Genomic DNA, 12,929 nt, shown 5'->3' on the forward strand with positions numbered 1-12,929 from the left:
CAGAATATATGCTCCCTCTTTGTGCCTGAAGGAAGCATTTATAGAGGGTGGGGTCAAAAGCTGGAAGTTTCCAAGGAGCCCACAGGCCACAGAAATGCCTGCCTCAGTAACAGAGATCCAAGTTAGATGGAAGGAAGATCTGGGGATGATGTCTTGCCATGGGGGACCAAGTCCATCCCTGATAACCAAAGTCAAGTAAGTTAGTGTCTTTCGATATTCTAGGCTGCTACCAATGACCAACACAATTGAAAGCACTACTTTAAGCAGCTCTGTCTCCCAACAGTGTCACACTTCTAAAAATCTGTGTCAAGTGTCCCCTAAGGGCAACGAAAAAGAATTCCATCAAATGGACTTATTCATGAAATTTAGGAGCAAATAGTCTATGGAGTGACCTCTAGGATCAGCAAGTCCACTAAGCTAACAGTTCAATAATACAGGGAATATTACTAGGCTAAGATGAGGCCGAATTTCTCAAAGGAGCACAAACTGTTAAATCGAGGCCATGAGCTCTGCATGTGAATATCTGGAGTGACTCAGAGATACATCACTCAACTCTGGCTCTGCAGGACATGTCTTAGATTGAGGTCTGAGTCAGAGTACAAAGACGTGGAATGCAAGACTAATTTAAAGGAACTCAGAAGTCCTTTGAGAAATTAAGTTTCTCTTGCTTTCCATTGCCCTTAACGGATGAACACACCCATTACCCTTCCGGCCCCAGTGGTTGTTGTGATCCATCTTGGGAAGGAAAGAGGTATTATGTTCTTCTCCTTTCTCCATGGGGAGTGATGGGTAACAGGATGATGTCTGAGTGTGGTGAAGTCTTCAACCCACATGAGAACTCCCAAGGCCAGCTGCTGCTGTTCTCTTGAATTCACAACCAGCTCTTAGAATTTCTCACAATCATTGTCAAAAAAAACCCTCTTCTTATGGGCGATAGGGAAAAACAACTCTATTTCAGAAGTAGGCCACTGAGCAAAGTTTACATAACGAGGAAAGTGAGAAGAGCACTCTCTCCAGGAGCTGTGGGTGAGAAGTTCAGAGCTGGCTAGTACCTCCCTCCATGCACAGGATCCCAGGGGATCTAGATGTCTCTAGGCTAACTGAGGCTATGAGTTGGTCTTAAGGAGTCTGGCTATGGCCCACTATTTTAGATAAAGTCCAATTATTAAGTAATTTTAAATAGATGAAGCTTTTTACCCATTTGAAGCTTTTGGAATAACTGTTGGAAATGCAGATTATAAATCAGTGACAGCCCATCCCAAATGGATTCTGGTTTTAAATTTCATTTCCAATCAGTTAAAATGAAGGTACTATTGTCCAGTTGGCCGCTGTCAGTTTCTTTTTTTTTAATTTTTTTTAAAATTTATTTATTTATGATAGTCACACAGAGAGAGAGAGAGAGGCAGAGACATAGGCAGAGGGAGAAGCAGGCTCCATGCACCGGAAGCCCGACGTGGGATTCGATCCCAGGTCTCCAGGATCGCGCCCTGGGCCAAAGGCAGGCGCTAAACCGCTGCACCACCCAGGGATCCCCCGCTGTCAGTTTCTAAGCCATGTTTTTGCCTATGAAGAATACACTGGTCCGTTATACAGAATAATAGCTTGAGGTTTTCATCAGAGAGCTAAAAGTAGAAAACAAATAAGCAAAAAAAAAATGACACACACACATATGTACACACATTCAATCAACTGTACCTTCGCATGTTTCTTCTTTAAAGAATTTAGCTCCTTCTGTTGCTTCTTTAAGTGCTTCAGGTAAGCCTGTGTAAGAAACAAAGAGGGTCCCAAATCAATTTTTTGTAGCCACAATGAATACATCTGGTGAGAAACAAAAATATGGTAGTTTCACCAATATGTGTAATACAAGAGTGCTTGCAAAATGATTGAGCAATTTTACCTTCATCTGCTTTAAATCTTCTATCCTCACTTGAGGGATAAGTTCGATACCTTAAAAAAAATTAAATCACTGTGTGTATTAAAAATTAGAGAGAATAACTGATAATACAAAATTCACCATTTTGAAATCTCATCTAAAGACTTTGAAGCACTTTATATGTAATGCTATGGATATAAGCATCCTAATTTCTTACTACAAAGCAATTAACCAGACACTTAATTGGTGTGCTTATTGTCTTCGGTTCCTTATGAGCAGAGCCTGAGGTGGGGTTCTGTGTGCACAACACTCACTGAGGGAAGGCTCTCAGGAGAAACCCCCAAGGGAGTGAGAGAGGCAGAACAGAGCAGAGGAAGAAGGCAGGGTGCATTTCTAGCTGAAATCCAACCTGAGCCTGATCCTGCAGGAGCTCTTTAGCATAAATGGCCATCCAAAGTTGCTCTACCTTGAGGTAAGGAGACTGGGCTTTTGTAACCTCATACCAGTCACCCAAGGGCTTCATAGGTTGTACAAAACCTTCTAGGCATTTCCAGGGCAATGGAACTGTCCACAGTCTGAGGACAATCCTCCGAGAAAGTTCCAGCTATTGTTTGCAATCAGCCAAATACACACAGCAGCTGGGGCAGGAGGTGTCAACCCAAAAAGGAGATCTGACCAGGCACCACAGCATCTATTAACAGTACTTTCATCTTTGTGTTTCAGGGTATATCATATCAGTCAACTACCTCCCTCCTCATCGTCATCAAGGAACCAAAAACAAAGAAAACAACCCACATTATCTTCCCTCAGTTTCCTTTACCAAATTTAATTTTTAAGCAATATGCTATTGGGCACAGCCTTCAACATACAGGAAATCCTGAAATCAAACCACTGTATAACAGGATACTGTCATGGGGACCCAGAGTAACATACTAAATTATCCTGCTACTGGACTGATGCTAGGCCAGGTGTCGTCATGGCAACCAGAGTTGTAGAAGAATCCCCAAACACTTTCTGTTTGACTACAGATTTTCATCTTAGACAAAAAAATAAATAAATAAATAAAAAGAATTAAAAAGAAATGAAGGCGTGGTCTGTACTATAATAGATTTCCATTAGAATCCTCAAAGCTAGGTATGAGATAGTCAAGAAAGATAGCCATTGAGTCCCAGGCTTTTGTTTTTCAGTTTTGTTCATTTTAAGAAGAGATGCACAGCCAGTGTGAGGGTGGGAAGGTGGGAAAAGGAGTCGTGACTAAGAGAAAACATAAACACTATGTGATCTATAACATTCATGATAGGGCGCCCAGGGAACATAGGCTTGATCTCTCAAGTCTGATGTCACAAGCCAACTCCCTGCTTCACTGTAGCCAGTGAGAGGCACTGTAGGGTAGAGATATGAATCCTTGTCTGTAAAATGAACAGAGAACTGGTATGCATGCAAGGTCCTCCAGAGAGCTAGCAAATGTTAAGAGTTAACCCAGTCCCAGAAGACTTCTTTTTTGGTCTTGGTTAAAGTACATCTTGACCAACAAGAACCCACGAAAACATCAACTTTTGTTTTGTATTTTTTGAGAAAGATAGAATAATTTGTAAAAAAAAATTTAGTTCTTAGAAATGATTTAACTAGGAAACACCCACACTCTGCAGAAGAGGAATTGGTACATGCTCAGTTCCCTCTGTTGAGCCTACAGAAGTGTGTCTGATAGAACTTTCAGCAACAGTGGCAACGGTCTATAATGGGAGGGGTCCAATGGATAGTTACTAGCTATGTGTGGCTCTTGGCACCTGAAAGGTAGCCAGTGCACCTGCAGAGTTCAAGTGCTCATTTTAAAGTTGAAATTTACAAAGCCACATGTGGAAATAGGCTTAATTAAGTACTGCATATTGGGCTCCAAAGACTTTGGCTAAATGAGGTTTCACTATGTAAAGTTTCTGTTCTTATCAACAAGAGCTCAAAAATAACTTGTTTTCTCTGAAGTCATAATTTGGAGACTAAGTTGGAGATTGAAAAAAAGTAAAGAAAACTAAAGATCTGAGAGAAAGAGAGGAAGAGAGTAAGAGCGAGCACGAGTGGGGTGAGGGGCAGAGGGAGAAGCAAACTCATCGCTGAGCTGGGAGCCTGATGCAGGGCTTGATACCAGGACTCCAGGATCATGACCTCAGCTGAAGGCAGACGTGTAACCAACAGCCACTCAGGTACCCCAAGTTTAGTTTTCTTAATTCCTTATTCCTCAGTTTAAAAAGATAATCAAGCAGCATTGGTGCAGTTATTGCTGTTGGGCTGCATGTCTAAGAGAAACCATTTAGAACTTTCTTACCTCCACGGATATGGGCAGCATTTGCTATACCCATTCACCTAGCTTTCTCTACATCAGCCCACTCTGACCTCCACCTGCCAGCACCTGCATTTCCTTCCCTGAGGAAATTACCTAAGGCCTTTCCCTCTAAAACATGCTTTACCACCCTTCTGTCAATCTAGAATCACAGGGGAATTTATCCCTCCTACAGGAGCTCTCCAAAAGGCTTAGTTGAAGTAGATGTTCTCCTGCCTCTGAGTTGTGTGTCCAACACCAGCCCTCAGGATGTTCCCAGGAGCACTGAGCTCCAGGTGCCTGGATGGAACTTGGAAACACTCTGATCACTGGCCACCTTCTCTTCCTTGTGCTCCTTCCCCAAGCCCTTACCTGTATCCATTGTACTCCCCAAATAAACTACTTTTATTTGAAACCTTGTCTCAGGGTCGGCTTTGGGATGACCCAAATTAAGACAGTTCTCTAGAAGGAAGCTTGCCTTCTCAAATGACACGTCTTCCCACAAAGGCCACCGGAGTAGTTTATTTTCTGACTCCCTTGACCTCCGACTCCCCAGTTCATAGATAGGAGTGGGAAGAACACCTACAAACTTCCCTCTTGCACTTCCCTGCCATGCTCCTTAAAGCTATGATGCAAAAGAACAGGCCCCTCACTTAGACCAGGTTCTCTTGAGCCTGATTACCTCCACATGTGTCCCTCTAAATTGTACATTCATCTTCTCATGGACGACGGCATCCGGTCATGGTTTTCCCATGTAGGCATTCCCAAGCATCCAACAGGGTGATTCAATATCCATGGGAAGAATCCATTTTATTACTTCCTATTCAAGTCAGACCTATGTTTCAAGGCTCAGCTCAATAGGGATCTCATCTATAAGGCTTCTGTGGGACACTTGCTGGAAGGCATGCCCTCCCCCTTCCTGTTCTTAGGGTCAGCTCTCATTGACCACTGCCTGGCCTGGCTATTGTGCAAAGCCTGTCCTACATTATCCTTCTAGCCACATGAGATCCTTGAAGGGGTGAAGGCAGTTCTCATAGAACCTGGTACTGTCACTTAGAGTAGGCTTCCAATTTTCCTAAATAAAAGGCCAAAGGAAATAGCATGTAGACTCTCTTTCTCAGGGTGTCTCTTGATACTGGACTTGGCTTCCTCCAATGCAATATTTGGAACCAAAGGTGAAGCCTTTCTCAATCCAAACATGTTCCTTTCTAGAACTAGGATAACTTTTGTCTTCTGTAAGCTGGTCACACTGAAGTTTTTCAGGCCACTTAACTCATGGTAATTACTAATGTCTTTATGTACTAGCGGGCATGATGGTTTAAACAAAACAAGAACTTTACACAAAAACTCTCCCATTTTCTACTGTCTATCTTTGTTTGAATGGCTAATGTGACTAATGACCAGTGCTGGAATGGAATACCCAAAGCCTTGTATCATGAGCTTGCTCATGTCTCCAGGGAGGAAGAGACAAACAGCTGCAGGCAAAGTACAATTTGGGCTACTTCTGTGCAGTCTCATTTTCTAATTTGTTTCACAAAGCTGCATGCACACTTAGTATCCTACTAAATTACTATGCTGCCTTGGTTTAGAAAAGCCTGTCATTTCTTACCTTAAACTGTAGCACTGTGTGTATGTACTTAAGTGTACAAACAACTTGATTCACTAACATCAAGGGCACTGAATTCACATATAAATGGGAAATATACATACTGAGTAGAAAACCATTAGAAAAAAAGAGAAATTCTTATCAAAGTAAGAAGAGTGAATTTGGTAAATGATTCATAATCGAGGAGGATATTCAAAATGTTTAATTGCCCGTGTGGGATGGGCACCATTCAATCAGGATGAATGCCTGGCCAGTAAGCATGGAAGTCAACTTTAAATAAGCAATATAGTTCTGCCCCTGTACACCAGCTGAATATTAGCATGGAACACATAATTCTTCGTGGTGACACCTCATAGGATACCTTGTTTCATCCTTAGGTAACCATAAAGAATTGGCCTTCAAATATCCATCTGATAAATTTACAAAGAATCATGGATGCTAAATGTCTGCTCATGCAGACAATTTGTCAAGAAGGGAATCTAGAAATATATGAACAATGATGATACTGTTGGTTCATGAGCCCACTACCTGTCCAGATTAGTGTGTATAGTGGTATCCAGAAGACTGTGGGGATATCCAGAAGACTGGATGGTATCCAGAAGACTTGGCAGAAGTTACTGTGTGGAAGTTCTTTTCATTAAGGAGACTGAATTTAAACATTTTCTAAAACCATGGATATTGTACCCAGTGCCCCAAGGGAACCTAGCAGGGGATCTAGCAGATGACAAAAATGTTGACTCCCTGTTAAACACTCAGAGAAATTCAGCAATTTGTCCAATCTATAAGAAAACATGTTGTTATTGAGTCTTGCAGGGCAGTGAAAATTGACTGAATTAGCAATTTTAAATAACTTTATAAAAGACTCTTCAAAAACAGTCTAAAATTGCAGAACAGATAAGGAGCCCAATCAGCTCCCCTTTACCTTTCTTGGCTTCCACACCAGACCCCATGGCTGCTGTGGTGGTTGGTCTGAGCTCGGAGCTGCTCTGTGGGGTCACATTTGCTTTGGCAGTGTTGGCTTTTCCTTTCTTGTCATTCTTAGAAGTATCGCTGGGCACATCTGCTATGTCACTCTGGAGCAGAAATGTTTATATTAACCTAAATGAAAGCCACCTCACATTCAACTGTCTTGCACTTTCTCTATTTTACTGAATCCAGTTTGAACCACTCATTATCTCCCCTACAAGTCTCTTAATGGATCATTGCCTGGCAGGAGAAAAGATTACATGGTTTTCTCAGGCTGAGGCAAAAGATGAAGCCAAGGAAAAAAGATGCAACTCTTTTACATGAAGGATATGGTACAGGGAGCTTTAAAAACAAAGAACAAACAAGTATGCACGAAAATGGGAGAAGGCTGGATGCAAGATTGGTAAACAACAAAGAAACATAAATCTCAATTTCACTAATTCACTGAATTGGGTTAGCTAGTATTTTAGTGTATCACAAAAGCATCTTGTATCTTAAACATTCCTAAAAGCACTATGATTTCCATTTCATTTATTAAACATGCTATACTTTTAAGACACTTGAAACTATTTTGTTAAATTGATAAATTCAATTTCAAAAAACTCTTCAAGTTTGCTATATCCATTGTTACTTTGTCTTGCTCTTGTAATCACTGACCACTGAGCTTCCCCACGTGGCTCTCTTTAGTAAACCATTGCTACTTACAGTTTCAATGCCCATAGCTCTCATTTGGTCTGCTCTCTTTTCTGTAATGGAAAGAAATTTCTTTGGATCTGATAAAGCATCCACAATATCTGGGAAAAAAAAAAAAAGTCAGGTGGCTTTGATTCTCTGTTTTACCGTTAACAGCCAAGAAAATTCAGCTAATAAACAATTCATAATCCTGGATCCCCGTTATGTCTTCTGTTAAGTACTTGCTCCTAGGACATATGACAAAGTTAGGAAAGCACAGCCTTTTACAGAAAACAAAAAATAAGTAGGGCAAGGATCAAAGGCCAGATGACTTTCTATTTTCTCTTTGGTTTTTGCCCAAATAAAGATGACAAGGTAGCAGAATAAGGCAAGTGAATTGTCTTGGGTTCTTGACTATTTACTTGTGTGACTTTGAGCAGGCTGATTCATGTTCCCAGTTGAGTTTCTTCATCTGAAAGTTAGGGTACTACCCACTCTGAAGGGGTGCGATGAGTACTCAATGAGATGATAAATGTAAACAGTACTTGTAACAGTAGACACAGCTGGTATCTAAGTCTTAGTTTTAGCTAAGAAGGCTAATACATATTTAAAGCCAATTTTGGTTCCATGATAGTAGAAATGTAATATTTCTCCAACATACTCTCAGCTACCCCTTGTAGTTAAAAAGGTAAGAGTTCATGTTTATATAATGTCATTTGAAGAGCCCAATGGGTACTTTCCAGCAGAATCTCTCATAATTTTGCATTATTTACCAATACTATAGAAGTAATATTTATTCTCATCACCTTAAAACAGTAGTTAATTTACAATTTTCAAAAACTCTATGTATATTGGGGATCCCTGGGTGGCTCAGCGGTTTGGCGCCTGCCTTTGGCCCAGGGTGTGATCCTGGAGTCCCGGGATCGAGTCCCGCGTCGGGCTCCCGGCATGGAGCCTGCTTCTCCCTCCTCCTGTGTCTCTGCCTCTCTCTCTCTATGTCTATCATAAATAAATAAATAAATCTTTTAAAAAAACTATGTATATTAATTTCCTCCAGTAAAATCACCATCCTAATTACAGTCTTAAGATGATTTTCTCAGTTGATGGTTTTTCCTTTTATAATAGAAAATAATACAAGCATATAATACACATTCAAACATATAAAATGTAAAAATCTCCTCTCCTGACAATCCTATACGTAGTATATACTGTTATCCATTTCTTGTAGCCTTATTTAAAAATAAAACAAAACAATAATTCCAAATGGGTTCACAGTTTTCTGCATCTATTTTTTATTTTACACTTTACATATCTTGGAGACACTTCTTTATCAGTAATGTAGATCTACTACATTACTTTTAAGGGCTGCTTAAATATTCCATTTTCAGAATGGTTATAATTTCTTTAACAGTCTTCCCTATTAGAGACTGTTAGATTACTTCTAGTACTTTGTTATTATAAAGAGTACTGTAGTGAAGATCCTGGAATGTTTAAATCTCAGAGCAGGCATCTTCAGTGTCCATAGCTTGATGCCTAGAGGTTAGAATGGTGTGTAAGGGTATTTGTCCTATCAGTAGTAGTATTGCCAAGTTGCCCTCCAAAGAAGTTTCATCAATTTATTTTCTCCTCCAGGGGTGTTATGAGAAGGTCTGGACCTAGTTATTACTTATGTCCCTAAGAACTCCTTGTCTCCTAATGGGGAATGTGACCAAATTAGCTCTTAAATCTTGCTTAGGAAAAATGACAGATAATCATTTTTTGGAAGTCAAATTCTAAGAATATATTTACCTACTTTAAGTCTAAATTATGAACATTTTCAGGCATATGCAAAAGTAGAGAGAAAAGTAAAATAACCCTCCATATACAGATGAAGCCCTAACAGTTATTAATAGTCTGCTACATTTCCTTTATCTGCCATCCTCCCCTTTTTCCTTTCTTTCTTCTCTCTGCTGACACATTTTGAGGCAAATTCCAGACATTATAACATTTCATTCCTAGTTACTTCTCTATGCATCTCTAAAGAAGGACATTTTCTTTCATAACCAACCATACCAGCATCGTATCCAATAGAGTTGGCAGTAATTCCTTAGTATGAATATAATGAATGGCCCATCTTAATATTAGTATTTCCCCTATTTACAATTAATTTGTTTGAATCAAGATATAAAGCCCATACTTGGGTCTCTGATAATGATGTCTCCTAAATTCACTTTAATCTAGAGTAGTCTCTGCTACTATTTATTTTTCATAATGCATAGATTTGTGGAGAAGACAGATCAGGTATCCTATAAAATGTCCCAATCCTGAATATCAATGCTTCCTTGTTGTGTCATTTAGGCTTGAATTTTCTCTTTTTGTAAGAATACTCCAGGGGAGATCCTGTGACACGGATCTCCGTGTCATGTGGGTCACGTGGAAGCAGAAAAAGCCTGGTTGCCCCACTTGTCCTGGTGCTAAACTCACTGTGTTGGCTCAGAACTTTCACTCAATCTGTGTCTGACTCCTAGAGGCCTCCTCCTTACACCTGTACACACTGTGCCCACTGAACCCCTTGCCCTTCTCTGGAGAAGACCTACCTGGTGTAAGCTTCCCTGCACTCTCCCATGTTGGATATGCTTTGCCTTGGCTTCCCACTGCATAGCTCAGTCGATGAGCCACAGTGCTGGCTTGTTAGGTAACAAGTACTTGCTTATCTTTAATGATATATAATCAGTTTGAGGGTCTGGAATGTATGGCATTTTTGGGTGGTTACTGGTAGTCCTTTTAGTAGGAATAACAGAACACTTTAATCACTTCCAGCCGATTATAAAACCAATTAAGCAAGATCTTAAAGTGTGAAATTACCTGTTAATCCTTCTATTTTTTTAATAATAAATTTATTTTTTATTGGTGTTCAATTTGCTAACATACAGAATAACATCCAGTGCTCATCCCGTCAAGTGCCCCCCTCAGTGCCCGCCACACAGTCACCCCCACCTCCCGCCCTCCTCCTCTTCCACCACCCCTAGTTCGTTTCCCAGAGTTAGGAGTCTTCCATGTTCTGTCTCCCTTTCTGATATTTCCTACCCATCTCTTCTCCCTTCCCCTCTATTCCCTTTCACTATTATTTATATTCCCCAAATGAATGAGACCATATAATATTTGTCCTTCTCCGACTGACTTACTTCACTCAGCATAATACCCTCCAGTTCCATCCACATCGAAGCAAATGGTGGGTATTTTTCATTCCTAATCTGTTAATCCTTCTAAACTAACAAAGCTACTTTCATTTCTGTATACTCTTGTGTCATTTTTTCCACCCAAATACATATTTTATATGGTTTACTTAAAATTATAGTCTTTTTTTTCATTTTCATTTGGTTATCCCCATATAGTTTTAAAATCTACTTTTATTGAATGATAACATTCCATTGAGTTCATGTAACAAACTATTCTCTACTGCTAGATATTTAAATGAACTTTCAATTTTTTTTTATAAAAGATGACTTTGCAAGAAATATATTAATGCAAAAAAAGATATATCATTTCCTTTATCAGAAAATTTGTGGTTCAGATACGTAAGATAGCAACTTATATACTTGAGCATTACTAACAAAATTTGTTCTTGATAAGCTTTAAAATAGTTATCTAAGAATAATTAATGGAAGGGATGAGTATTAAGAAAATATAGCAGAATTATGACAGTAGACTAAGTTGAGTAATGCCTTTCAAAATTCATGACCACCCAGGACCTCAGAACATGACCTGATTTATGAGTAGGGTCTTTGCGTATTCAATTAGTTAAGGATTGAGATCGCACTGGACTTGGTTGGGTAGGCTCTAAATCCAATGATTGGTGCCCTTGTAAGATGAGGAGAGGACACCCAGAGACTAAGAGGAAAAAGGCTAGGGGATGACAAAGACAGAGAATGGAATAATGCAGCTACAAGTCAAGTAATGCTAAGGACTGCCAGGAGCCACCAGGAGCTAGAAAAGGCAAAGAAGGATTTCTCCAAGAGCTGCCAAATCTATGATTTTAAGCTTCTAGTCTCCAGAACTGTCAGAAAATAATTTTCTGTTGTTTTAAGTCTTCCAGTTTGCGGTAATTTTTTTTTTCCAGTTTGTGGTAAATTTGATTACCAATGGTAAATGAGAAAAAAATTTGTTTTTTGTTTGTTTGTTTCTTTAAGGAGACAGAAGTTTATTGAATACACTGCAAGGGAGTAGCAGGCAAAACAGCAAAGGAGAGACTGTGCCATGAGGTGGTAGTGAGGGGCCACAGTTATAGGGCAGAGTGAGGAGGTATGGGAATGTATGGAATATCCCCCCTTTTTTGGTAACTGTCCCTGGTTGTGAGTAGCCCATTGGTTAGTTAGGGCCAATAGCTATTTTGAGGTAGGTTACTTAATAATGAGCCTGTTTGTATCAGGTGTGGGCCCTTTTTGCCTTGCTCAAGGCTCCACTGCTCAAGTATGTTACCTAAAAGTGGCCTCTACATTATTCCTGACAGATTGACAGTGACAAATCTTTGGTATTTGGGTGGAGTTCTCCTCTTTAGTAGCTTCTTCCTACTGTCTGAGGGGCAGAGAGATGTCCCTACCCATGGATCAACATTGGTGGTCAGTTGGGAATTTACATGTAGGAATTGCAAAAGGCAGAGGCAGCCAAATCCAAGGTAGATCATATATACAAATTTCCCTGAATAGAAAGGATCATCTGTCTGCTTGAAATTACGGCAGCGAAGGAATCTTTTCTTGGGCATATCTTTCAAATAAAGTAGGCTTTCTCATTGTTAACAAGAAGCATCCATCAGCCCCTGGAGACCTCTCAAGGACCCATCATGGTTTGATCAAAGAATACACTGAATCTCAGAGTATTCTTCCTATTTCTTGTAGCAATATCTTGGTTCCACCCTTGAGGGTTGATTCTGCACAATTCTGACCGAGAATATAGGTGCTCACTATGACCTTTCAGGGGGATCCTCCTGTGTATTGGAGGAATGCTCTGGCTAGTTATAGTCCATGTAGTTCTGTATTCCACAGGACAACCCCCTGTGGGGAATAAAGTTTATATGCTGATCAATATTGACTCATGTGCTAGGCGTGTCTAGAACAGACCACACTGACCTCCTAACAGGGTAGTGACCTGTGCACACAAGCCTCTGATTCTACAGAACCCCCAGGATGAGCTGAAACTTCTTGGATGCCTGGAGGCCATGGCACAGACTCTGGAAACTTTCTTTTTAAAAAAGGAACCAATCTGCCTTTTCCCATTTTCTTCTTTCTTCTGGACTTAACAGAAGTTTTACTTATTTGTACTTAAAAAAAAATCTATTTCTAGGTTTAGCACCATTTCCAAAAGTTTGGACGCTCCTGGTGAACACTTTCCATGTATATTCGTTTTTTTCTCCTCCTTCGCTCCTACCATTCCTTCCTTCCCCGTTTTCATACAGAGTTGAAAGCATCACTTTAAGAATCCCCCAAAACTGAAAAGATCATAGCAATTCCTCAGTACAGACT

The 12,929-nt window shown here is 40.1% G+C and overlaps 1 protein-coding gene across 11 annotated transcripts in view; it reads right to left on the bottom strand.

The window, feature by feature from the left end:
* PLCB4 (phospholipase C beta 4) overlaps nt 1–12,929 on the bottom strand; it is a 419,571-nt gene that overhangs the window by 28,566 nt on the left and 378,076 nt on the right. For all 11 annotated transcript variants that reach the window (XM_038571637.1, XM_038571634.1, XM_038571639.1 and 8 more), the window contains 4 exons: nt 7,465–7,553; nt 6,716–6,866; nt 1,898–1,947; nt 1,696–1,761 (listed from right to left, as the gene is read on the bottom strand). In XM_038571637.1, coding sequence (XP_038427565.1) covers nt 1,696–1,761; nt 1,898–1,947; nt 6,716–6,866; nt 7,465–7,553 — 356 coding nt within the window. The remainder of the gene's footprint in view (nt 1–1,695; nt 1,762–1,897; nt 1,948–6,715; nt 6,867–7,464; nt 7,554–12,929) is intronic.

Source organism: Canis lupus, chromosome 24 (genome assembly GCF_011100685.1).
Source record: "Canis lupus familiaris isolate Mischka breed German Shepherd chromosome 24, alternate assembly UU_Cfam_GSD_1.0, whole genome shotgun sequence".
Taxonomy (NCBI): domain Eukaryota; kingdom Metazoa; phylum Chordata; class Mammalia; order Carnivora; family Canidae; genus Canis; species Canis lupus.